The 27635-nt window shown below is 38.6% G+C and overlaps 1 protein-coding gene across 1 annotated transcript in view; it reads left to right on the top strand.

Annotated features, from left to right (window-relative positions):
- The window catches only part of LMNB1 (lamin B1), a gene marked incomplete at both ends in the record, with an annotated part of 70224 nt that overhangs the window by 19850 nt on the left and 22739 nt on the right, over positions 1 to 27635 (top strand). The window contains 4 exons of the mRNA XM_079703920.1: positions 14993 to 15149; positions 15793 to 15918; positions 18929 to 19099; positions 20513 to 20638. Coding sequence (XP_079560046.1) covers positions 14993 to 15149; positions 15793 to 15918; positions 18929 to 19099; positions 20513 to 20638 — 580 coding nt within the window. The remainder of the gene's footprint in view (positions 1 to 14992; positions 15150 to 15792; positions 15919 to 18928; positions 19100 to 20512; positions 20639 to 27635) is intronic.

Raw genomic sequence — 27635 nt, 5'->3', positions numbered from 1 at the left:
GTTGTTTTTTTTCCCCAATAAGTCATTTTTTGTTAGGACTTAAACTGTATGTGTCCACTCCCCATTCCTGTGTCTATTATGTCAGTGGATTTCTTTTGTTCAGAGAAATGGTTCTGTGGTCCAGTGTTGGTCTTACTGAATATTTTTCCTAATTTTAATCTGATTGCAATTAGGGATTGCCTGATTTTTTTTTTTTTTTTTGTGGTACGCGGGCCTCTCACTGTTGTGGCCCCTCCCGTTGCAGAGCACAGGCTCCGGACACGCAGGCTCAGCGGCCATGGCTCATGGGGCCCAGCCGCTCCGTGGCATGTGGGATCTTCCCGGACTGGGGCACGAACCCGTGTCCCCTGCATCAGCAGGCAGACTCTCAACCACTGCGCCACCAGGGAAGCCCAGGATTGCCTGATTTTGATTGGGTTGTTGCTAGTGTGTTGACTGCTCAGTTTATTGAATGAGTAGTAGAATTTTATTACCACCAGAAATTATCCATTGCAGCTTTTGAGTTTGTTCAGAAGCATCTTAGTCTTTTGCTTGTGTCAGAGGAGACCCTTGTTAATGGAATTGTGTTAACACGACTTTCTGGAGATTTTGTGTATTAAATTACATTTATCTTAATTGTAGAGAAGTTCATTGATTTTCCATAGTAGAAATATTGTGGATCACATCCCTTCTCCCTTTGGAAGGGAAGATACTTTGAGGACAGTATTGAAGCTGATAAATGAATGTTAGGGCAAACACATTTAATATGCAGTTTGAGTCTATTATTTTGAGATAGATTACTTAGTTTCAGGACAGAAGGTTTTTGTTTGGGCATATTAATATCCTTTACCTTGAGCCCAAATAAAGTTTATTTTTCCTCTAAAAGTCTGGACCATGGCTAGATAATAAAAATGGCATGTTGATTCTGAACTCTAGGTATGAAGAGAGCCTCAGAAATGGGATTATTTGATAGTCAATTGAATAACTGCACTAGTGTTGAGTGGTGTTTAATTGCCACCAGACAGCTGTTCAGAAGAACCTTGCTGTATATTAACACAGAGCTCAAACAGCTGGGCCTAATTGGCCTGGCTCTCCATGTAGAGTGGGTCTGTTTTGAAGGATTTAAAAATCTTTGTTTTGTGGATATGATTAGAAATAATTTTATTAAGAATGGTTCCTGTTATCTGATTGCAGGTAAAAAACTAAATGGCTTTTCCCTTTCATTCCCTGTAATTTGTTTGTTTTTCTAAATAAGAATGGTCCTGAGGTGAATGTCAGAGATGAGTGCTGAGTAAGAAAGGTAGCTGGACACAGGCCTTGAAATCATTGGCATGAGTTCTTCGTGTTGGTCTTTCATCTTCCTTTGTAGTCTCATTTCCATCTAGGAGATTATAAATTAGGAAGAATTATCAGTCTGAGTTTATTGAGTAGCTACTCTTTTTTTTTTTTTTTGGCGGTACGCGGGCCTCTCACTGTTGTGGCCTCTCCCATTGCGGAGCACAGGCTCCGGACACGCAGGCTCAGTGGCCATGGCACACGGGCCCAGCCGCTCCGCGGCATGTGGGATCTTCCCAGACCGGGACATGAACCCATGTCCCGTGCATCAGCAGGCGGACTCTCAACCACTGCACCACCAGGGAAGCCCAGCTACTCTTATATAAGATGAACCTGACAATCTATAATAGCTTCTCAAAATTGCTAAGAAGTGATCTAAGCAACCAGAGAGTTGCCTAGTATTTTGCTCTAGAATATTCTGAATGGGATTTAAAACTAACTTCAGAATCAGTTTTGGTTTCCGTAAGCTGTTGTTTTATCTGACATGTGAAGGCAGTCATTTAAAAAATCCAGATGCTTGAATTTCTATTTTTTATCTTTAGAAACATGAATATTTCTTGTCTGTTTTTTTCAGATGTGTAGCTTTTAAAAGTCTGTATTCTTAAGTCTATCAATATTATACTTTGGGTGAATTTTTCCATAAGAATACACATCTCCAACAGAGTTTATGCATTTAGGAAGCATTTGGTGAACACAAATTCTTGCCCTTATCTATTCTTGTATATATGCAGTGTAATAATCTTTGGTGAGTTTCATGGAAATGCCATTTAATATCCAAAAACTAATTTTGTATACCTTTTTCTAGGTATGTAATTATTCTACCTCTAAGAGACCATCTAATATTTTAGGTCTCATTTTGAATTGCTTAAAGTAACACTTTGTTCTTATATTTCTGTATATGAGAATCAATGAACAAGAACAAAAGTACTTGCGAAAAAAGTGAAAATTAATGGCACTTGTAAAAGACGGAATCCAAACCCAAGCATGTGTATAGATCCCATACTGAAAATGAACATGGATTCTTTGTTCACGGGTTCCTAATAGGTGATTTAGAGAAGCTGAATTCAGGGACTTTTGTGGCTGTGTTACTAGTCAAACTAGAAAATTCATTCAGCTGAGTGTCTGTGATATATACTGACTTGTATGGTATAAACTGACCAGTGAAATGTTAACAGAAAGGCAATAATTTGCCAATGCTTGATTAATTAAAACTGTAATTTTTAATTAACAGTTTTTAATTTAAAAACTGTTCTGTAATGAGTTTCAGATTATGTCCTATGTACGTGTTTGTCCCTCCAGTTCTGCTTCTTGGTTTTTGTTTCACACTAATTCTTTGTTCCCTGTTTAAGTGACCAGCCTAATTTTTGAAGTGTTAAAATTACAATATGATTCAAGTAGTTATTATATACTTACTAGGTTTTAAGTTATTTTCTGTGTCATATATATGGGATATGACTTTATTTAAATGCTCTACAATTACTACCTAGCAATGATGCATTTACCCTCATTCATTTTCCAGCACTTCTGTAATTGGTTGCATTTTCTTTCTTTCTTTTTTTAAAAAAATATTTATTTATTTTGGCTGTGCTGGGTCTTAGTTGCGGCACGTGGGATCTTCATTCCAGCATGCAGGATCTTTAGTCGTGGCACGTGGACTTCTTAGTTGCAGCATGCAGGCTTCTTAGTTATGGCATGCATGTGAGGTCTAGTTCCCCAACCAGGGATTGAACCCGGGCCCCCTGCATTAGGAGTGCGAAGTCGTACCCACTGGACCACCAGGGAAGTTCCGGTTGCATTTTCTAATCTCCACTTCCTTATTGGTGGGAGTAGTCTGGAATGGGGTACCCTTAGACAAATGAAGGATACTCCTGAGGGAGTGGGATACCTGAGTCATCCAAATAGAAAGGGTAGTACAGAGTCCTAAGCGAGCAGACACTGAGTTCCAGAGCCAGGTAGTTCAGTGCAGAAGCCAGGGTTGAAATGCTGATCCTAAAACAAGTCAAGTTCAAAGAGTTGGTAAGTTGAAAAACCAAGATGATTAAAGCAGTGTGAAGTACAGTGGCATTGCTGGTAGTCAGAGGTGGTCAGGAGTAATTCAGAAAGTAGCAAGTAACGAGTTGTATTTAGGTTAGTCCTACAGGCCTCAGGAGATTATAAGGACAAGTCTCAGATTGTTAATTAGAACCAGGTTCTGTTGGAGAAGTACATCACTGAGGCTATGTCTGTTACTCTTGACTCACTGCTATAGAATGTTAACAGGAATGTAAATGTATCCTTTCCAGCTGATTTTTTTTTTAATGGTCGGGTATTCAATTAGACCTGGTTGCTTGCTATGACTGACAGTCAAGCTTACTTGAAATGAAAGCTGATTTTATTTATTTTTATTTATAGATAAGAGTTTTAAAATATTTACTTTATTATTTATTTTTGGCTGCATTGGGTCTTCGTTGCTGCGCGCGGGCTTTCTCTATTTGTGGTGAGCGGGGGCTACTCTTCATTGGGGTGTGTGGGCTTCTCATTGCGGTGGCTTCTCTTGTTGCGGAGTATGGGCGCTAGGCACGTGGGCTTCAGTAGTTGTGGCTCGCGGGCTCTAGAGTGCAGGCTCAGTAGTTGTGGCGCATGGGCTTAATTGCTCCGTGGCATGTGGGATCTTCCCGGACCCGGGCTTGAACCCGTGTCCCCTGCATTGACAGGCAGATTCTTAACCACTGCGCCACCAGGGAAGCCCTAATTTTGTTTATTAAGGAAGGAAATTCTTAATTAGAATAGAGTGTTAGTTACATTTTATAAAACTTTTTTTTTTTTTTTTTTGCGGTACGCGGGCCTCTCACTGCTGTGGCCTCTCCCGTTGCGGAGTACAGGCTCCGGACGCACAGGCTCAGCAGCCATGGGTCATGGGCCCAGCCGCTCCGTGGAATGTGGGATCTTCCCGGACCGGGGCACGAACCCGTGTCCCCCGCATCAGCAGGCGGACTCTCAACCACTGTGCCACCAGGGAAGCCCTTTATAAAACTTTTTTCCTAGCTGCAATTAAAGGTTAGGTTCTCAGGTGAACATCTACAGTAAATCGGTATGTTTTCTGACTTACAGTCAGCAGTGTGCATACATGAGAACGTCTCCTTATCTGGAGGTAGGAATAGGCAGGTCAGTAAGTGAACAAATCCAGTTAGGAAATATAGTCAAAGAAAAATGCCAATCTCTTCAGTGATACTTTCTGATAACTTTGGATTCCTGTCTAAATTACTCTTTGTTGCGGAGCATTGTCAGATGTTACTCTGTGCTTAGGTAATGTGTATTTTTCTGTTCATGTATGAATGTTTTATGATGTCAATTTTGCAGGTTTCTGCACTTTGACCATGCGCTGGTAATTAGCTCAAGACTTCCTGCATCATTTTTTTAAAAAATAAATTTATTTTTTTCATTTATTTTTGGCTACATTGGGACCTCGTTGCTCTGTGTGGGCTTTCTCTAGTTGCGGCGAGCGGGGGCTACTCTTCGTTGCAGTGTGCAGGCTTCTCATTGCAGTGGCTTCTCTTCTTGCAGAGCACGGGCTCTAGGCGCGCGGGCTTCAGTAGTTGTGGCATGTGGGCTCAGTAGTTGTGGCTTGTGGGCTCTAGAGTGCAGCCTCAGTAGTTGTGGCGCACGGGCTTAGTTGCTCCACGGCATGTGGGATCTTCTCGGACCAGGGCTCGAACCCGTGTCCCCTGCATTGGCAGGCGGATTCTTAACCACTGCGCCACCAGCAAACCCCTCCTGCATCTTTTTTTTTTATGATAAGGGTTTATTTCTCACTCCTATGTCCTATAAAGGCTCAGCTGCCACTCTGTTCCATATCTCCATACTGAAGCCAAGCTGATGGAGTAGCCTCTCCTGGGAACATTTCCTGTCATTGAGACAGAGGGAAAGAAAGATGGGAAACTATGTTCTTAGCGTCACTTCTGCCCACTTTTCATTGGCCAAGTGAGCTACTCTGGAGTTCAGCAGGGCAGGCTTTTATTTATTTATTTATTTTGTAAGTATATTTATTTTTGAATTTTATTTTATTTTTTTATGCAGCAGGTTCTTATTAGTTATCCATTTTACACATATTAGTATATATATGGCAATCCCAATCTCCCAATTCATCACACCACCACCACCACCCTGCCACTTTCCCTCCTTGGTGTCCATACGTTTGTTCTCTACATCTGTGTCTCAATTTCTGCCCTGCAAACCGGTTCACCTATACCACTTTTCTAACCTAACCACATATATGCGTTAATATATGATATTTGTTTTTCTCTTTCTGACTTACTTTACTCTGTATGACAGTCCCTAGATCCAGCCACGTCTCTACAAATGACCCAATTTCGTTCCTTTTTATGGCTGAGTAATATTCCGTTGTATACATGTACCACATCTTCTTTATTCATTTGTCGGTCAGTGGGCATTTAGGTTGCTTCTGTGTCCTGGCTATTGTAAATAGTGCTGCAGTGAACATTGGGGTGCATGTGTCTTTTTTTTTTATTTTTTACTTTTTTTATTAAAAATTTTTTTTTTAATTAGTTTCTGCTTTATAACAAAGTGAATCAGTCATACATATACATCTGTTCCCACATCCCTTCCCTCATGCATCTCCCTCCCACCCTCCCCATCCCACCCCTCCAGGCGGTCACAAAGCACCGAGCTGATCTCCCTGTGCTCTGCGGCTGCTTCCCACTATCTATCTACCTTACGTTTGGTAGTGTATATATGTCCATGCCTCTCTTTCGCTTTGTCACAGCTTACCCTTCCCCCTCCCCATATCCTCAAGTCCATTCTCTAGTAGGTCTGTGTCTTTATTCCCGTTTTACCCCTAGGTTCTTCATGACATTTTTTTTTTTAAATTCCATATATATGTGTTAGCATACGGTATTTGTCTTTCTCTTTCTGACTTACTTCACTCTGTATGACAGACTCTAGGTCTATCCACCTCATTACAAATAGCTCAGTTTCGTTTCTTTTTATGGCTGAGTAATATTCCATTGTATATATGTGCCACATCTTCTTTATCCATTCATCCGATGATGGACACTTAGGTTGTTTCCAGCTCTGGGCTATTGTGAATAGAGCTGCAATGAACATTTTGGTACATGTCTCTTTTTGAATTATGGTTTTCTCAGGGTATATGCCTAGTAGTGGGATTGCTGGGTCATATGGTAATTCTATTTTTAGTTTTTTAAGGAACCTCCATACTGTTCTCCATAGTGGCTGTATCAATTTACATTCCTACCAGCAGTGCAAGAGTGTTCCCTTTTCTCCACACCCTCTCCAGCATTTGTTGTTTGTAGATGTTCTGATGATGCCCATTCTAACTGGTATGAGGTGATACCTCATTGTAGTTTTGATTTGCATTTCTCTAATAATTAGTGATGTTGAGCAGCTTTTCATGTGCTTCTTGCCCATCTGTATGTCTTCTTTGGAGAAATGTCTATTTAGGTCTTCTGCCCATTTTTGGATTGGGTTGTTTGTTTTTTTAATATTGAGCTGCATGAGCTGTTTATATATTTTGGAGATTAATCGTTTGTCCGTTGATTAGTTTGCAAATATTTTCTCCCATTCTGAGGGTTGTCTTTTCATCATAGTTTCCTTTGCTATGTAAAAGCTTTTAAGTTTCATTAGGTCCCATTTGTTTGTCTTGTTTTTATTTCCATTATTCTAGGAGGTGGATCAAAAAAGGTCTTGCTGTGATTTATGTCAGAGTCTTCTTCCTGTGTTTTTCTTGAAGAGTTTTATAGTGTCTGGTCTTACATTTAGGTCTCTAATCCAGTTTGAGTTTATTTTTGTGTGTGGTGTTAGGGAGTGTTCTAATTTCATTCTTTTACATGTAGCTGTCCAGTTTTCCCAGCACCACTTATTGAAGAGACTCTTTCCTCCATTGTATATCCTTGCTTCCTTTGTCATAGATTCGTTGACCATAGATGCATGGGTTTATCTCTGGGCTTTCTATCCTGTTTCATTGATCTATATTTCTGTTTTTGTGCCAGTACCACGTTGTCTTGATTACTGTAGCTTTGTAGTATAGTCTGAAGTCAAGGAGCCTGATTCCTCCAGCTCCGTTTTTTCCCCTCAAGACTGCTTTGGCTATTGGGGGTCTTTGGTGTCTCCATACAAATTTTAAGATTTTTTGTTCTAGTTCTGTAAAAAATGCCATTGGTAATTTGATAGGGATTGCATTGAATCTGTAGATTGCTTTGGGTAGTATAGTCATTTTCACAATATTGATCCTTCCAATCCAAGAACATGGTATATCTCTCCATCTGTTTCTATTATCTATAATTTCTTTCATCAGTGTCTTATAGTTTTCTGCATACAGGTCTTTTATCTCCCTAGGTAGGTTTTTTCCTAGGTATTTTATTCTTTATGTTGCAATGGTAAATGGGAGTGTTTCCTTAATTTCTCTTTCAGATTTTTCATCATTAGTGAATAGGAATGCAAGAGATTTCTGTGCATTAATTTTGTATCCTGCAGCTTTACCAAATTCATTGATTAGCTCTAGTAGTTTTCTGGTGGCATCTTTAGGATTCTTTCTGTATAGTATCATGTCATCTGCAAACAGTGACAGCTTTACTTCTTCTTTTCCAATTTGTATTCCTTTTATTTCTTTTTCTTCTCTGATTGCTGTGGCTAGGACTTCCAGAACTATGTTGAATAATAGTGGTGAGAGTGGACATCCTTATCTTGTTTCTGATCTTAGAGGAAATGGTTTCACTTTTTCACCATTGAGAATGATGTTTGCTGTGGGTTTTTCGTATATGGCCTTTATTATGTTGAGGTAGGTTCCCCCTATGCCCACTTTCTGGAGAGTTTTTATCATAAATGGGTGTTGAATTTTGTCAAAAGCTTTTTCTGCATCTATTGAGATGATCATATGTTTTTTATTCTTCAATTTGTTCATATGGTGTATCACATTGATCGATTTGCATATATTGAACAATCCTTGCATCACTGTGATAAATCCCACTTGATCATGGTGTATGATCCTTTTAATGTGCTGTTGGATTCTATTTGCTAGTAATTTGTTGAGGATTTTTGCATGTATGTTGATCGGTGACATTGGTCTGTAGTTTTCTTTATTTGTAGTATCTTTGTCTGGTTTTGGTATCAGGGTGATGGTGGCCTTATAGAATAAGTTTGGGAGTGTTTCTTCCTCTGTAATTTTTTGGAAGAGTTTGAGAAGGATTAGTGTTAGCTCTTCTCTAAATGTTTGGTAGAATTCACCTGTGAAGCCATCTGGTCCTGGACTTTTGTTTGTTGGAAGTTTTTTTTTTTTTGCGGTATACGGGCCTCTCACTGTTGTGGCCTCTCCCGCTGCAGAGCACAGGCTCCGGATGCGCAGGCGCAGCGGCCATGGCTCACGGGACCAGCCGCTCCGCGACATGTCGGATCTTCCCGGACCGGGGCACGAAGCCGTGTGCCCTGCATCGGCAGGCGGACTCTCAACCACTGCGCCACCAGGGAAGCCCACTGCGCCACCAGGGAAGCCCTGTTGGAAGATATTTAATCACTGTTTCAATTTCATTACTTGTGATTGGTCTGTTCATATTTTCTATTTCTTCCTGGTTCAGTCTTGGAAGATTATACTTTTCTAAGAATTTGTCCATTTCTTCCAGGTTGTCCATTTTATTGGCATAGAACTGCTTGTAATAGTCTCTTAGGATGCTTTGTATTTCTGCAGTGTCTGTTGTAACTTCTCCTTTTTCATTTCTAATTTTATTGATTTGAGTCCTCTCCCTCTTTTTCTTGATGAGTCTGGCTAATGGTTTATCAATTTTGTTTATCTTCTCAAGGAACCAGCTTTTAGTTTTATTGATCTTTGCTGTTGTTTTCTTTGTTTCTATTTCATTTATTTCTGCTCTGATCTTTATGATTTCTTTCATTCTGCTAACTTTGGGGTTTTGTTCGTTCTTCTTTCTCTAGTTCCTTTAGGTGTAAGGTTAGGTTGTTTATTTGAGATGTTTGTTGTTTCTTGAGGTAGGATTGTATTGCTATAAACTTCCTTCTTAGAACTGCTCTTGCTGCATCCCATAGGTTTTGGATCATCGTGTTTTCATTGTCATTTGTCTTTAGGTATTTTTTGATTTCCTCTTTGATTTCTTCGGTGATCTCTTGGTTATTTAGTAATGTATTGTTTAGCCTCCATGTGTTTGTGTTTTTTACATTTTTTTCCCCTGTAATTGATTTCTAATGTCATAGCACTGTGGTTAGAAAAGATGCTCGATAAGATTTCAATTTTCTTAAATTTACTCAGGCTTGATTTGTGACCCAAGATGTGATCTATCCTGGAGAATGTTCCATGTACACTTGAGAAGAAAGGGTAATCTGCTGTTTTTGGGTGGAATGTCCTATTAATCTCAATTAAATCTATCTGGTCTATTGTGTCATTTAAAGCTTGTGTTTCCTTATTAATTTTCTGTTTGGATGATCTGTCCATTGGTGTAAGTGAGGTATTAAAGTCCCCCACTATTAATTGTGTTACTGTCGATTTCTTCTTTTATAGTTGATGGCAGTTGCCTTATGTATTGAGGTGCTCCTATGTTGGGTGCATATATATTTATAATTGTTATATCTTCTTGGATTGATCCCTTGATCATTATGTAGTGTCCTTTTTAACATTCTTTATTTTAAAGTCTATTTTATCTGATATGAGTATTGCTTTCTTTTGATTTCCATTTGCATGGAATATCTTTTTCCATTCCCTCACTTTCAGTCTGTATGTGTCCCTAGGTCTGAAGTGGGTCTCTTATAGACAGCATATATATGGGTCTTGTTTTTGTATCCATTCAGCAAGCCTGTGTCTTTTGGTTGGAGCATTTAATCCATTCACGTTTAAGGTAATTATTGATATGTATGTTCCTATTATTTTCTTAATTGTTTTGGGTTTGTTTTTGTAAGTCCTTTTCTTCTCTTGTGTTTCCCACTTAGAGAAGTTCCTTTAGCATTTGTCGTGGAGCTGGTTTGGTGGTGCTGAATTCTCTTAGCTTTTGCTTGTCTGTAAAGCTTTTGATTTCTCCATCGAATCTGAATGAGATCCTTGCCAGGTAGAGTAATCTTGGTTGTAGGTTCTTCCCTTTCATCACTTTAAATATGTAATGCCATTCCTTTCTGGCTTGTAGAGTTTCTGCTGAGAAATCAGCTATTAACCTTATGGAAGTTCCCTTGTATGTTAATTGTCATTTTTCCCTTGCTGCTTTCAGTAATTTTTCTTTGTCTTCAATTTTTGCCAGCTTGATTACTATGTGTCTCAGCGTGTTTCTCCTTGGGTTTATCCTGCATGGGACTCTCTGTGCCTCCTGGACTTGGGTGGCTATTTCCTTTCCCATGTTAGGGAAGTTTTCAACTATAATCTCCACATATTTTCTTGGGTCCTTTCTCTCTCTCTTCGCCTTCTGGGACCCCATAATGCAAATGTTGTTGTGTTTATTGTTGTCCCAGAGGTCTCTTAGGCTGTCTTCATTTCTTTTCATTCTTTTTTCTTTATTCTGTTCCGCAGCAGTGAATTCCACCATTCTGTCTTCCAGATCACTTATCTGTTCTTCTGCCTCAGTTATTCTGCTATTGATTCCTTCTAATGTAGTTTTCATTTCAGTTATTGTATTGTTCATCTGTTTGTTTGTTCTTTAATTCTTCTAGGTCTTTGTTAAACATTTCTTGCATCTTCTCGATCTTTGCCTCCATTCTTTTTCCGAGGTCCTGGATCATCTTCACTATCATTATTCTGAATTCATTTTCTGGAAGGTTGCCTATCTCCACTTCATTTAGTTGTTTTTCTGGGGTTTTATGTTGTTCCTTCATCTGGTACATAGCCCTCTGCCTTTTCACCTTGTCTGTCTTTTTGTGAATGTGTCTTTTGTTCCACAGGCTGCAGGATTGTAGTTCTTGCTTCTGCTGTCTGCCCTCTGGTGGATGAGGCTATCTAAGAGGCTTGTGGAAATTTCCTGATGGGAGGGACTAGTGGTGGGTAGAGCTGGCTCTTGCTCTGGTGGGCAGAGCTCAGTAAAACTTTAATCTGCTTGTCTGCTGATGGGTGGGGCTGGGTTCCCTCCCTGTTGGTTGTTTGGCCTGAGGGTACCCAACACTGGAACCTCCTCGGGCTCTTTGGTGGGGCTAGTGGCAGACTCTGGGAGGGCTCACGCCAAGGAGTACTTCCCAGAACTTCTACTGCCAGTGTCCTTGTCCTCAAGGTGAGACACAGCCACCCCCCCCCCCCCCCCCCCGCAGGAGACCCTCCAACAGTAGCAGGTAGGTCTGGTTCTGTCTCCTATGGGGTCACTGCCTCTTTCCCTGGGTCCCGATGCGCACACTACTTTGTGTGTGCCCTCCAAGAATGGAGTCTCTGTTTCCCTGAGTCCTGTTGAAGTCCTGCAATCAAATCCCACTAGCCTTCACAGTCTGATTCTCTAGGAATTCCTCCTCCTGTTGCCGGACCCCCAGGTTGGGAAGCCTGACGTGGGGCTCAGAATCTTCACTCCATTGGGTGGACTTCTGTGGTATAAGTGTTCTCCAGTTTGTGAGTCACCCACCAGCAGTTGTGGGATTTGATTTTATTGTGATTGCACCCCTCCTACTGTCTCATTGTGGTGTCTCCTTTGTCTTTGGATGTGAGGTATCATTTTTTGTGAGTTCCAGTGTCTTCCTGTCGATGATTTTTCAGCAGTTAGTTGTGATTCTGGTGCTCTTGCAAGAGGGAGTGAGAGCACATCCTTCTACTCCGCCATTTTGAACCAATCTACCTGCATCATATATATATATATATATATATATATATATATATATATATATATTTATTTTTGCGGTACGCGGGCCTCTCACTGTTGTGGCCTCTCCCATTGCGGAGCACAGGCTCCAGACGCGCAGGCTTAGCGGCCATGGCTCACGGGCCCAGCCGCTCCGTGGCATGTGGGATCCTCCCAGACCGGGTCACGAACCCGTGTCCCCTGCATCGGCAGGCAGACTCTCAACCACTGCGCCACCAGGGAAGCCCTACCTGCATTATTTTTAATGAATGAAAAATAATAATACAACTAGAAAACTATGACATCAGTTATGTTCAAGATGTTAACTTGCTGCTTGGCCCACGTTTGTCCTTGTTGTGCTTATATGGCATATAAAACTTACTGATTTGTGGCTTCTTAGCAGATGGAGACTTGTGTAAGCAAAAATTTTTTTCACGACCCATCTAGCTTCGGAAATTGGCAAGGTAATACGGAGGACATCTAGGAATGTGAATTTTAGAGATTATAGAAGTGTCACAGTTATTTTTTCTTGTAGGAAAAGACGTGATATTTTACATCGCATAAAAAAAAGCAGAGTGAGCTTTTGGGGGGAGTGTATGGGGGATTTTCATTTAACAGTTATCAAAACACTCATTGTCTACAGGTTGTCTATACAGACGATAGAGGAATAATAAGTTGGCCGTTGCCCTCAAAGAGTTCTCAGTCTCTCAAGGTAGCTAAGTATATCCACAAATAGATAGGATCAGTATGGTAAGTGTAATATAAGTATGTGCCACGTGCAGAAGCAGTTTTTGACTCTCTTCTCTCAAGCCAGGGCGTATAAGGGGTTAGCTTTTATTTGTAATTTTAGGCACATTTCCAACTTCTGATGTATATTTGCTTAATTTGTTCAGTAATGTAAAAGTTACAACTTTAAGAAAGACTTTATAATGGAACAATTTATACTTTTACAGAGTAACAGTGGTATAAGTGACTAAGAACTTGACATCAGATTTCAGCTGGTACCATTGCAGGGCTGGAGGGTACCTATCACAATAAGATAATAGCATATCCTACTCATCCCCTTAGTCCACCACTCCTTGTCTTACCTGGTCTTTATTTTTGTTGAAGAAATCACCATATTCTAGCCATTTAGGTGTACCGTCCTAATTTTTGGCTTCTCAAATTTCCTACACTCCACAAGACCATTGTGCAGTAATTTCACTTGTGCTACAACATTCTGAATTTGGAATCATGACATGTATTATTATCTATTAAGCCAATGAAATCAAACAGAACATGCAGTAGCCAGTAAAATTGGTGTGAATTTTTTTTTTTTTTAAATTCAGTATCCTTCGTGGTGGGCCATTTTGGTTTCTGGGAAGCACAGGTTCACTCTCCTGCCTTGAGTGACCATGTTCAGAAGCACCACATTATGATCTGAGACTTAAATATTAGACAGTGGTGCAGTAGAATTTTTGTAACTGTTAAGTCAGTAATTTTGAGTATGTAGCTTTTGTAAATATTGTGTAATTCTCTATTATGGTATTTTTCCCTGTCAGCTCTGGTCATTTATATAGTGAGGTAAAGTAATATTTCCTCCACAAGGACTGATTCTTTTCTATGGTTTTCCTAGCTTTCAGACCCAGCACTTATATGAACTAGGCATTTTTGTTACAAAGTAGTGACTGTATGGAATTTTTTTCCCCCAACAGTCCGTCCCCCCACCCTACCTTCCTAAACAAAGTCTTCAGGGAAAGGCTGCCATCTTGTGGTTTTTAAAAATACAGGATTTAAGAAAAAAATTATTGTGATATGACTGCTGAGGTTTTATGTGTGTATGTAGTTGTTGTATAATACCAAAATGAGTAAGAAATGAGTACTATTAAATCTTCTCTTCAAACTACCTTTGTTATCCTTTGGATAGCTCTTTTCTTCATTTTATTATAATATTACAATATTTTTTAAAAGTTCTGTTAACTAAAGATTCCTCTGTTAAGCCCACTCTCACACATCAGTAGTAGAAATACTTGTCTGTAATATCAGTTTTAATTAAGAACAGCTATTAAGAATTTTTATGTTATTAAGGCTTTTCCCATATGACTAATTAATGATAATGGACTTATTTGGATTAAAAAATACTGATCTTTAAAATATAATTATTTGACAAAATATATCCTAAGGAACCTTAATTTTATAATGTAGAAGAATTCCATTTAATAAAAAGTGATATTTAGAAGTAAAAGAAACCTTAATTTGAGTTTCATTCTTGGGTAGTTAATAGTATAAACAGAAAAAATTAACTTTTCTTCAAAATACTAGGAAGCCCCTTGTAGTTAAGGAAATTTTAAAATCACCTCTTATGTAAGAAATGGAAACTACTTGCAATCTTGGGGTCAGTTAATTCTTAGGTAATGTCAAAGGGGGGTCAGTTAATTCTTAGGTAATGTCAAAGGAGTTTCTATATATCATCAAGTCATAAAATTATTTTTTAAAGTAACATTTCATTTTCACTTATTTAATCTCATCGTTTATCTTGATTTATATCTTCTGTACATCTTGTTTTATAATATTCATTGTATTTAAAAATAGTAAATTTCCATTTCTTCAAAAATGTTATAGTGAAGCATATAGATGCCTCTTTATAGAAAAAGGAGGACTTGTGTTCTCCCTCAGAGACAACCAGGATTCTGGTATGTTGGGCCTATGGACATTTTAGACCTAGAGTCATTCCTAATCAGGGAAGGGAAATCATTGAAAGAGAAAGTTATTATTCACCAAAAACTCTAAATATAGTTCTCCTGAATTGCTCCTGTAATTTTAGTAGGTTATGGCAGCCTTTATTTAAATTGCCTCTTCTTTTATTTCCCCCTTAAGCAGGGAGGGAGAAGGCTTCAAGTCAGAGGTATAATTTGATTTCTTGCACTTTTTCAAATGTCTTGCAGTTATGCTAAGAAAGAATCTGATCTTAATGGAGCCCAGATCAAGCTTCGAGAATACGAAGCAGCTCTGAATTCGAAAGATGCAGCTCTGGCTACTGCACTTGGTGATAAGAAAAGTTTAGAGAGCGATTTGGAGGATCTGAAGGATCAGGTTGCCCAGGTAAGGTAAACTCTGCTCTTGAGTCGTATTTGGCAGGTTAATTGCCCCATCTGTCTTGATTGATTGATTTTGTAAAATTTATTTTATGCTTTTTACTTTAAAAAATTTATTAAGTTATTTTGGTGGGTGGTTCACCTGCAAGGATAGCCTTGAACTAGCTAACATGTAAAGCACCCTCACCTCTCAGTCCTTGTGTCTGGATTATGCAGATCTTGTTGCTGCTCTCCGTCCTCTCTGTTGTGCTTATGCTCCTTCTGTTTCTTGCTCTCACAGCCTATTTCATTATTGTACCAAAATGCGAGGTAAGAAGAGAGAAGGTGTCATAATGGTGCTCTGCACACAGGAAAAAATGAAAGTGGTAGCTAATATCGTTAGTTTGAGTTTTGAAATGTAAGTCATAGGTTTCTGTTCATTCCCTGTTGCCGTTTACCAAATTTGAGAGGTGTTTTGATGTGACACTCTGTGGGTGGGACCAGCAGTTAAAACCACAGTTCTGTGATAAATGTTATCATGAGGGACTCTCATACATTAACAAATATATAGAAATTGTAATACTTGATTTGATTCAATCCATAGGTATCTATTAAATTCATTGCTAAATGGTTGCTGTATAATTTTCATTAATTCTTTTTCCTTATATTAGTTGGAAGCCTCTTTAGCTGCTGCGAAAAAACAGTTAGCAGATGAAACTTTACTTAAAGTGGATTTGGAGAATCGCTGTCAGAGCCTTACTGAGGACTTGGAGTTTCGTAAAAACATGTACGAGGAGGTAATTATATATAATTTTATTTTTTTTAAGGAATGGAAAGATCCCAAAAGGCTTTGTTATAAGCTATACGTATGAATAATGGGAAGAATTTTGTAGGCAAATTATTTAAGGCATTGTTGCTAAGACTGCGAGGAAGAACTCAGGGTGCTATGGTAAACTTAAAAGCTTTTACTTCCATCTAACTTAAAAAGGCTTGGCTACAGCTGTTAATTACTATCAACCTCTGCGTTTGTATTAGTTATATGTTTTGCCTAACAAATTACTTCAAATTAACAAATTACTTCAAAAACTTAGTAACTTAAACCACAGACTTTTATTATCTCACAGTTTCTGAAGGTCAGGGATCTGAGAGCTGCTTAACTGGATGGTTGTTTCAGGGTCTCTCATGAGGTTGTAGTCAGGCTTTCAGGCTTTCAGCCTGGGCTGCAGGAACTGCTTTGGAGTTCATTCATAGGTTGTTGGCCAGAGGTATCAGTTCAGCATGGGCTTCTCTATAGGGCTGCTCATGATAGGACTCTTTGAGTGAGTGATGAGAGAGAGAGAGCAAGACAAGCCACATTAACTTCTATTAACTAATCCCAAAGTGATATACCCTCACTCCCCATCACACAGACCAACCAAGATGCACTATGGAAGGGGGATCACACAGCGGGTGAATACCGGGAGGCAGCAACCACTGGGGGCTGGTTACCCAGAGCACTTATAGTTATATATGTATATCTAACAGTATCATTTATAAGCCGTAACTTCTGGTTAAGCCTTGAGGGGTGAAGGTAGCAACATTTGCCAAAAAAGGAGTATACTGTAATACAGTTGAAGAAAGGGGAATATATATTTTCTCAAAATTGAAGAGGGTTGGATTTCACCCAGGTTAGAGAACATGCAGTTAAATACATAATGTTTTTAAAAGTAATGTAATTTTGAAAATGGTGACTAACAATGCTTTTGAAATAGAAATTTATTGTAGAAGTTAAATAATTTTTTTTTATTTGGAGAAAAAATAATATAATAAAAATCTGACCATTTTTATGACAATATAGTATTAAACTAGGTATTGTGGGGGCAAAGTGCACTCACTGGATAAGCAGCCAGACTTTGGACAGTTCTTGAGTCAGTTTCCCATTTAAAAATGAAATATCAGCACCTGCTCTTTTTTCTTCAAGGTGTGGTGAGGATCAAAGTGGAATATTGTGTGTGATAGCTTCTTGTAAACTGCAGTGAATGCTGTCATATAATTATTATTATCATTATTATTATTTTCAATGAATCTATTTATTTATTATTTATTTTTGGCTGCATTGGGTCTTCGTTGCCGCACGTGGGCTTTCTCTAGTTGCGGCGAGCGGGGGCTACTCTTTGTTGTGGTTCACGGGCTTCTCATTGCAGTGGCTTCTTTTGTTGCCAAGCACGGGCTCTAGGCACTCGGGCTTCAGTAGTTGTGGCGCACAGGCTTAGTTGCTCCGCGGCATATGGGATCTTCCTGGACCAGGGCTTGAACCCGTGTCCCCCTGCATTGGCAGGTGGATTGTTAACCACAGCACCACCAGGGAAGTCCCTGTCATATAATTATTAACTACAGTTCTGCTTATAAATTGAAGTATCTTTATATTAAGTTGACCTACATTTTTGTTTTGTTTTGTTAAAATTGTCCGTGATCTATTATTTCTTACTTTTGACGCTGTGTGTACTCCTGCATCTTTAAACCAGGAGTTGAGTATTTTTTTCTTTGTAAGTCACTGATTTTACATAAAATGTTAAGTGAAAAACGGCATCAGTAAAAAGTAATTTAGTATTTTTAGAATGTTTGGGTAGCAACTTTGAATTTTGGGGTTTTGCCTTTTTGAGAATGAATTTAAAATATTCCTCATTTCTTTTTTTTAACATGGAGAATAAAATTCTATGCAATAAATATACCTAAATTCCTTATTATGAACAGTTTAGGGGTAAGAAAGAGGAAGGAGAAAAACAGGAAGAAGAGGAAAGGAGGCAGAGAAAGGGCAAAATGATTAGTAGGTACTCAATATTTGTTGAACTAAACCTTTCATTTGCATATTTTCATGATTTAAGTATCATTCATGTCATCAAATAGATGTGAGCCTTGGGAGATTAATGGCAGAACTGGAATTTGAACCCTGGTTTTCTGATTCTATCGAGTGCATCTTCCTCTGTTTAAGAGAAAAATGAGGAAGAAAAACTGCACGCTGTAATATGATACAGAAACATCTTCTTCTTATATCCCCCTCTTGTGGCCTCTTTAATTATTGCCATTAAAGACAGATCTGTTGTATTTTCAGAGCTAGAAGCTAGAATGAAAATTTTATCCTTGGACTTGTGTTCCTAGCCATTCAAGTTTGGATAGATCCTTAAAACATAATGTGAAGGATTATGCCTATTATTTCTATTCTTTAATAGTGAATTGTCATATGTACTTGAGATAGCAACGTAATATTGTCAATAAGATTCTGTATCAATTGATGTTGATACCTTAACACTACCAGCTGTTAGGATAAGTCATGTAAATTAGCTTGCTCTGTCTATTACATCTTAGTATGCCTAAGAAAAGTTTTATTATGTATAAATCTTCCAGTTGAAGTTTTGCTGATAAGTTTCTAACTTATCTTGTAGATTTTTTTCAGAGTTGTCCTTAGTATCATCAGTACAATTTAGAAAAATAATTACGTGCTATTCAGTGTACCTAGTTATCCACGATTGCATGGTACTTTAGTAAGTCTTCCAGCCATTCCTTGCCTTTAGAGAAATAAATAGGTATGCTACTGAAAAAAACATAAAATTCCTAGGGCTTGAGATGCTACCATTTCTGTCATTAGTTCCAGCTCAAAAATCTTCTCACTTGAAAATGAAGGCAAAAAAGTATCTATTCACATACTTACCCTAGGACAAAACATGAGGAGCTTGGTGTGTAATACTTCAGATGGCCTTGATGTCACTCAGACTTGTACCAGTGCAGCTATGGTAAGTAACTTGGTTTTATGTCATTTTTCCCCCCTAGGAGATTAATGAGACCAGAAGGAAGCATGAAACTCGCTTGGTAGAGGTGGATTCTGGGCGTCAGGTTGAGTATGAGTACAAGCTGGCTCAAGCCCTTCATGAGATGAGAGAGCAACACGATGCCCAAGTCAAGCTGTACAAGGAAGAGCTGGAGCAGACTTACCACGCCAAAGTGAGCAGACTCTTCTAGGGATGGCTTTACACACTTGAAGCCTTTGTTTCATAGTCTCCCTGAGAACGTGACTTGATGTTTGGTTTGTTCTAGTTTTCTTAAATGAATTCCCTTAGTCTCCATGAATATAAAAAATAGATTTTTTTTAAGAAAGCAGTTTTTTATAAAGTAAATATTATTAGAGATTATTCAAAGAAAGTAGGGCTATTCCACTTTTATCAAAGGTAAGGTTTTTCTCTTTGTCCAACTGATCATTCATGTCAAGTCATATTAAACTCCAGCCATCTGAAAATAGCTTTTCCTTCAGTAACAAGTACTAATCTTGTTGGACTGCATCTAGTTCTGACTTCCATGTCATCATTGTACATAGGTTGTGACCACCACACTTTGGGCTTTTTTGAACAAAGGCCAAATGGACAGTGTCTGCAGTTTCCTCTGCCACTAATTATTCATTAAAAAAAGACTATAGAAACTTCTCTCTTGTATTAGGAGACAATGCAAAAATTTATTAAATCACTGAGTACGGGCTTTCATAGTAAATAATTTTACCCCCATGTGTTAAATGTTACATGATTTGATTAAAAAGAGTTATTAGTGGAAGACTTAGAAAATTAGGGTCATAGAGGTGTTGAAAATAATTTCCATTGCATGGCCTCAAATTGTTCATGTTGCTTTAAATCCATGTTATGAAGTAGTAATTGCCTGGTGAGAGGGAGAGGTCTTTTAATCCCTACATTTAGTTGTTCCGCACTTACTCAGTGCTGGCATTGTGCTGGGCAGTGACAGTGCTAAAGTAAGGATCAGTCGGTCAAAGAGACTCTGGCCTCAAAGGGAGCCAGGGAGGAGACATACGTAAAAAATGTGCCTGAGACACATGCAGAACAGAATGCTGTGGGCATTTGGAGGAGCGGGATATTGTTTCTACCAGAGGAGCTGTTTTTTTGCTTCTGAAAGGAAGTGTGTCTGTTTGGTTTGAAATAACCTCTTAATTAGTACTTTCTGCTTATTGCTTTGTATTCTGTATCAGATTTGGTGGGTTAGGGGTGTATGATGCTTGTTGTCCTACAAATGCCACCACAGTTAAATTGCTCCTGTTCAGTCTCCTTATTAGCAGTGTTATCTGAGACATTAGAGATATAATGGATGAAATATTGAAGCACTAAATTTTGGGTAAAGACCCAGGTATATCAGCATTGTTAAGCTCCTATATTGGGAATTGAGCCGAAAAGGCAGAAAGACTTTTAAGGTAATTCATAGCACATCAGCAAACTTCATGATGCTTTTCCTGTTTCATCAACTAGTTACTGGCAGGGTTTAGGTTTGAAATGAGAAGCCTTGAGATGAATCATGGTTCCTCATTTGTTTGTTCTAATTCACTAGATAAAACTGACTATGGTCTGCTTCCTTATTTAGCTTGAGAATGCCAGACTGTCGTCAGAGATGAATACATCTACTGTCAATAGTGCCAGGGAAGAACTGATGGAAAGTCGTATGAGAATTGAGAGTCTCTCATCTCAGCTTTCTAATCTACAGAAAGAGGTAAGTAAGCATGGGAGTTGTACTTGAAGGCCACTTCCACCACGGTAGTCTACCTGCTCAGCTCTGCCTGAAATCACTTTGCAGAGAGGATAGTATTTTCCTGAATTCTGGTTTCATAGTGCTGTCCAGATTTTTTTCTATTCGTCATTTCGTAAGCATCCTCTGAACAGAGACTGTTGTTCCTGACCTAATAGATTACTCAGAGCTGCCCTTGAGGGTGCAACCTGCTGGCTTATTCCTTGGGTTTACCCCAGGGCCCAGGTTTTCTGACCCATCCAGCAGCCTGATCTCCACATAGTGCTCTTTCCAACGTACTCTTTTTCATCACATTTAGAAACCATAATGAAGAAAAACCTGCAGAAATTCTGTGTGGGTGGTAAATGCTTTGTGTTTCTAGACAAATTCTTTCCGTGCTTAGAATACCCAATAGTTAGTATCTTGGGAAGTAGCATCAATTTGCGTCTTAGTTAAGAATTTAGTGACTCATTGATTCATTGGCAGGCCTAACTGTCGCATGACTGTTACTGGTTGTGTTGATGGCTGCCTGTCAGTATGTGATGGTGCACTCTGAGTGCAGTGTAAGCAGGTGTGGACACTGCCTGAAATCTGGTTTTTAGTCTAAGGGTGATGTCGATGTGCACACAAAGTACATATACAACCATATAAGAATGCAGAATGTTTTGAGAATATGCTCACCTTAATTACTTGGGAAGTAACTTAAGCTTCTGTTTTCCTTAAGGGAGGAAATTTTGTTGTTTTAAATTTTCCACATGAGTAAACTTTTTTATTCTTTTTTTTTTTTTTTTTTTTTTTGCGGTACGCGGGCCTCTCACTGTTGTGGCCTCTCCCGTTGCGGAGCACAGGCTCCGGATGCGCAGGCTCAGCGGCCATGGCTCACGGGCCCAGCCGCTCCGTGGCATATGGGATCCTCCCAGACCGGGGCACGAACCCGTATCCCCTGCATCGGCAGGCGGACTCTCAACCACTGCGCCACCAGGGAGGCCCAACTTTTTTATTCTTGATTAAGCTTTCTTTTTCTTTTGTTTTTAGTAATATCCTTTTCTGATTGTAAAACTGAAGACATTTATTGTAGGAATTTAGAAAGCAATGAGTTATGTAAAACAGGGTGATGTAAAAAAAGTTAATTAAAAAAACAGAAGTTTTTACAATGCTCATCATGTGTACTTTATTACTCACAACATAAATTTAAAAATTATTTTGGACCTATTTTGTCCTGATAGTATTTTGAAGTTTTCATGTAACAGTAGAGCTGGAAGGACAAGGACCTTTGAGTTCATTCAGTCTGACCACAGACCTGGGTGAGTTTAATGACCGGCCCAGAGACTGTAGGCTGATAAATGGGTTTCTTTCGTAGTTCCCAGTTTTTCCCTTTACACCTCACTCTCTTCAAAGATTTTCTTTTAAGAATTTAACAATCTCACCACCTAGAGGGGTGGGATAGGGAGGGTGGGAGGGAGACGCAAGAGGGAGGAGATATGGGGATATATGTATATGTATAGCTGATTCACTTTGTTATAAAGCAGAAACTAACACACCATTGTAAAGCAATTATACTCCAATAAAGATGTTAAAAAAAAAAAGAATTTGGCCTTTCAGAGAATGCCTGTGAGAATAAGTGCATTCTAGAAAAAAAGAAAAGAATTTAACAATCTCTTTTCCATTGCACCATTTAATAGGTACCTTTCCAAAAATAGTCCTGTCTGTTTTTACTCTGAGTTGACATTTACTACTTTTATCCATCTAATAAATCATATTCTAATTATCCCCTCTTCCTCAATTTTACAATTCCCTGTCTTTTGCGGGGTGGGGGGATGTGGCTGGTGCTTAATCCACTTGATTATGCTAGGTATGGATGTTTTACAGATGAAGAGACTAAGACTTGCCTGTGGTTAAATAGTGGTAGGCTCTGAAATTTGGTAGCTACGTCTTCTGACTCAGGTCCAGGGCTGTTTCCTTGGTAGTTATGTTCCCATCTTTGCAAGTTTTTTGGTTAACTTCAGGTTAGTGGTTTTTAAAAAATGTTAGGCAGGGCCCTGGAGGTTTTGAGGAGTTCACTCCTTAGGAAATAGGAGAGAAGCACCTCCTTCAGCCAAAATAGTTTTAAATTTCTATCTAAATTTCAGGGGGATGGGGAATGATCCTTTCATCTATTCATTACTGGTATCAGATTTTATGATAAATAATGTCTCTTGAGGCATATCTCCTTTGGTTGATAAATTTTAACCTTAAAAAGATCACCAAAAAGAAAAAAGCCATATATTTTTTGTACTGTATATCTTAATTGTATTTGTTGTGGTGTCTTAGTTTCTTCATGCTGATGTTAGGCCATAGAACTTCCTTTTTGGTTAAGTGACTCATGTTAGTGAAGTACTTCTTTAGTTATACTTAAAATTGACATAGCCTTTATTTTTTATAAAAATTATTTTAAACATCTTTATTGGAGTATAATTGCTTTACAATGGTGTGTTAGTTTCTGCTTTATAACAAAGTGAATAAGCTATACATATACATATATCCCCATATCTCCTCCCTCTTGCTTCTCCCTCCCACCCTCCCTATCCCGCCTCTCTAGGTGGTCACAAAACACCGAGCTGATCTCCCTGTGCTATGCAGCCGCTTCCCACTAGTTATCTATTTTACATTTGGTAGTGTATATAAGTCCATGCCACTGTCTCACTTTGTCCCAGCTTACCCTTCCCCCTCCCCGTGTCCTCAAGTCCATTCGCTATGTCTGCCTCTTTGTTCCTGTCCTGCCCCTAGGTTCTTCAGAACTATCTTTTCTTTTTAGATTCCATATATGTGTTAGCATACGGTATTTGTTTTTCTCTTTCTGACTTACTTCACTCTGTATGACGGACTCTACGTCCATCCACCTCACTACAAATAACTCAGTTTTGTTTCTTTTTGTGGCTGAGTAATATTCCATTGTATATATGTGCCACATGTCCTTTATCCATTCATCTGTCAATGGACACTTAGGTTGCTTCCATGTCCTGGCTGTTGTAAATAGAGCTGCAATGAACATTGTGGTACATGACTCTTTTTTTTTAAATTAGTTTCTGCTTTATAACAAAGTGAATTAGTTATACATATACATCTGTTCCCATATCCCTTCCCTCTTGTATCTCCCTCCCTCCCACCCTCCCTATCCCACCCCTCCAGGCGGTCACAAAGCACCGAGCTGATCTCCCTGTGCTATGCGGCTGTTTCCCACTAGCTATCTACCTTACGTTTGGTAGTGTATATATGTCCATGCCTCTCTCTCGCTTTGTGACAGCTTACCCTTCCCCCTCCCCATATCCTCAAGTCCATTCTTAAGTAGGTCTGTGTCTTTATTCCTGTTTTACCCCTAGGTTCTTCATGACATTTTTTTTTCTTAAATTCCATATATATGTGTTAGCATACAGTATTTGTCTTTCTCTTTCTGACTTACTTCACTCTGTATGACAGAGTCTAGTTCTATCCACCTCATTACAAATAGCTCAATTTCGTTTCTTTTTATGGCTGAGTAATATTCCATTGTATATATGTGCCACATCTTCTTTATCCATTCATCCGATGATGGACACTTAGGTTGTTTCCATCTCCTGGCTATTGTAAATAGAGCTGCAATGAACATTTTGGTACATGTCTCTTTTTGAATTATGGTTTCCTCAGGGTATATGCCCAGTAGTGGGATTGCTGGGTCATATGGTAATTCTATTTGTAGTGTTTTTAAGGAAGCTCCATACTGTTCTCCATAGTGGCTGTACCAATTCACATTCCCACCAGCAGTGCAAGAGTGTTCCCTTTTCTCCACACCCTCTCCAGCATTTATTGTTTCTAGATTTTTTGATGATGGCCATTCTGACTGGTGTGAGATGATATCTCATTGTAGTTTTGATTTGCATTTCTCTAATGAGTAAAGATGTTGAGCATCCTTTCATGTGTTTGTTGGCAGTCTGTATATCTTCTGTGGAGAAATGTCTATTTAGGTCTTCTGCCCATTTTTGGATTGGGTTGTTTGTTTTTTTGCTATTGAGCTGCATGAGCTGCTTATAAATTTTGGAGATTAATCCTTTGTCAGTTGCTTCATTTGCAAATATTTTCTCCCATTCTGAGGGTTGTCTTTTGTTCTTGTTTATGGTTTCCTTTGCTGTGCAAAAGCTTTGAAGTTTCATTAGGTCCCATTTGTTTATTTTTGTTTTTATTTCCATTTCTCTAGGACGTGGGTCAAAAAGGATCTTGCTGTGATTTATGTCATAGAGTGTTCTGCCTATGTTTTCCTCTAAGAATTTCATAGTTTCTGGCCTTACATTTAGGTCTTTAATCCATTTTGAGTTTATTTTTGTGTATGGTGTTAGGGAGTGTTCTAATTTCATTCTTTTACATGTAGCTGTCGAGTTTTCCCAGCACCACTTATTGAAGAGGCTGTCTTTTCTCCATTGTATATTCTTGCCTCCTTTATCAAAAATAAGGTGACCATGTGTGCGTGGGTTTATCTCTGGGCTTTCTATCCTGTTCCATTGATCTATATTTCTGTTTTTGTGCCATACCATTCTGTCTTGATTACTGTAGCTTTGTAGTATAGTCTGAAGTCAGGGAGCCTGATTCCTCCAGCTCCGTTTTTCGTTCTCAAGATTGCTTTGGCTATTTGGGGTCTTTTGTGTTTCCAAACAAATTGCGAAATTTTTGGTCCTAGTTCTGTGAAAAATGCCATTGGTAGTTTGATAGGGATTGCATTGAATCTGTAGATTGCTTTGGGTAGTATAGTCATTTTCACAATGTTGATTCTTCCAATCCAAGAACATGGTATATCTCTCCATCTATTTGTATCATCTTTAATTTCTTTCATCAGTGTCTTATAATTTTCTGCATACAGGTCTTTTGTCTCCTTAGGTAGGTTAATTCCTAGGTATTTTACTCTTTTTGTTGCAGTGGTAAATGGGAGTGTTTCCTTAATTTCTCTTTCAGATTTTTCATCATTAGTGTATAGGAATGCAAGAGATTTCTGTGCATTAATTTTGTGTCCTGCTACTTTACCAAATTCATTGATTAGCTCTAGTAGTTTTCTGGTAGCGTCTTTAGGATTCTTCTCTATGTATAGTATCATGTCATCTGCAAACAGTGACAGCTTTACTTCTTTTCCGATTTGTATTCCTTTTCTTTTTCTTCTCTGATTGTTGTGGGTAAAAGTTCCAGAACTATGTTGAATAATAGTGGTGAGAGTGGGCAACCTTGTCTTGTTCCTGATCTTAGAGGAAATGCTTTCAGTTTTTCACCATTGAGAACAATGTTGGCTGTGAGTTTGTCATATATGGCCTTTATTATGTTGCGGTAAGTTCTCTCTATGCCTACCTTTTGGAGGGTTTTTATCATAAATGGGTGTTGAATTTTGTCAAAAGCTTTTTCTGCATCTATTGAGATGATCATATGGTTTTTCTCCTTCAGTTTGTTAATATGGTTTATCACATTGATTTGCGTATATTGAAGAATCCTTGCATTCCTGGGGTAAACCCCACTTGATCATGCTGTATGATCCTTTTAATGTGCTGTTGGATTCTGTTTGCTAGTATTTTGTTGAGCATTTTTGCAACTATGTTCATCAGTGATATTGGCCTGTAGTTTTCTTTCTTTGTGACATCTTTGTCTGGTTTTGGTATTAGGGTGATGGTGGCCTTGTAGAATGAATTTAGGAGTGTTCCTCCCTCTGCTATATTTTGGAAGAGTTTGAGACGAATAGGTGTTAGCTCTTCTCTAAATGTTTGATAGAATTTGCCTGTGAAGCTATCTATCCTGGGCTTTTCTTTGTTGGAAGATTTTTAATCACAGTCTCAATTTCAGTGCCTGTGATTGGTCTGTTTAAAATTTTCTATTTCTTCCTGGTTCAGTCTCGGAAGGTTGTGCTTTTCTAAGAATTTGTCCATTTCTTCCAGGTTGTCCATTTTATTGGCATATAGTTGCTTGTAGTAATCTCTCATGATCCTTTGTATTTCTGCAGTGTCAGTTGTTACTTCTCCTTTTTCATTTCTAATTCTATTGGTTTGTTTTCTCCCTTTTTTTCTTGATGAGTCTGGCTAATGGTTTATCAATTTTGTTTATCTTCTCAAAGAACCAGCTTTTAGTTTTATTGATCTTTGCTATTGTGTCCTTCATTTCTTTTTCATTTATTTCTGATCTGGTCTTTATTATTTCTTTCCTTCTGCTAACTTTGGGGTGTTTTTGTTCTTTCTCTAATTGCTTTAGGTGTAAGGTTAGGTTGTGTATTTGAGATGTTTGTTGTTTCTTGCGGTAGGATTTTATTGCTATAAACTTCTCTCTTAGAACTGCTTTTGCTGCACCCCATAGGTTTTGGGTCATTGTGTTTTCATTGTCATTAGTTTCTAGGTATTTTTTGATTTCCTCTTTGATTTCTTCAGTGATCTCTTGCTTAGGTAGTAGTGTATTGTTTAGCCTCCATGTGTTTGTATTTTTTACAGATTTTTTTCCTGTAATTGATACCTAGTCTCATAACGTTGTGGTCGGAAAAGATACTTGATATGATTTCAGTTTTCTTAAATTTACCAAGGCTTGATTTGTGGCCCAAGATATGATCTATCCTGGAGAATGTTCCATGAGCACTTGAGAAGAAAATGTATTCTGTTGTTTTTGTATGGCATGTCCTATAAATATCAGTTAAGTCCATCTTGTTTAATGTATCATTTAAAGCTTGTGTTTCCTTATTTATTTTCATTTTGGATGATCTGTCCATTGGTGAAAGTGGGGTGTTGAAGTCCCCTACTATGATGGTGTTATTGTCGATTTCCCCTTTTATGGCTGTTAGCATTTGCCTTATGTACTGAGGTGCTCCTATGTTGGGTCCATAAATATTTACAATTGTTATATCTTCTTCTTGGATTGATCCCCTTGATCATTATGTAGTGTCCTTCTTTGTCTCTTTTTAAAGTCTAATTTGTCTGATACGGGAATTGCTACTCCAGCTTTCTTTTGATTTCCA

The sequence above is a fragment of the Hyperoodon ampullatus genome, assembly GCF_949752795.1.
Source record: "Hyperoodon ampullatus genome assembly, chromosome: 4".
NCBI lineage: Eukaryota > Metazoa > Chordata > Mammalia > Artiodactyla > Ziphiidae > Hyperoodon > Hyperoodon ampullatus.
Note: the sequence above shows the minus strand (reverse complement) of the source record. Positions and strands in the feature narration are given on the sequence as shown.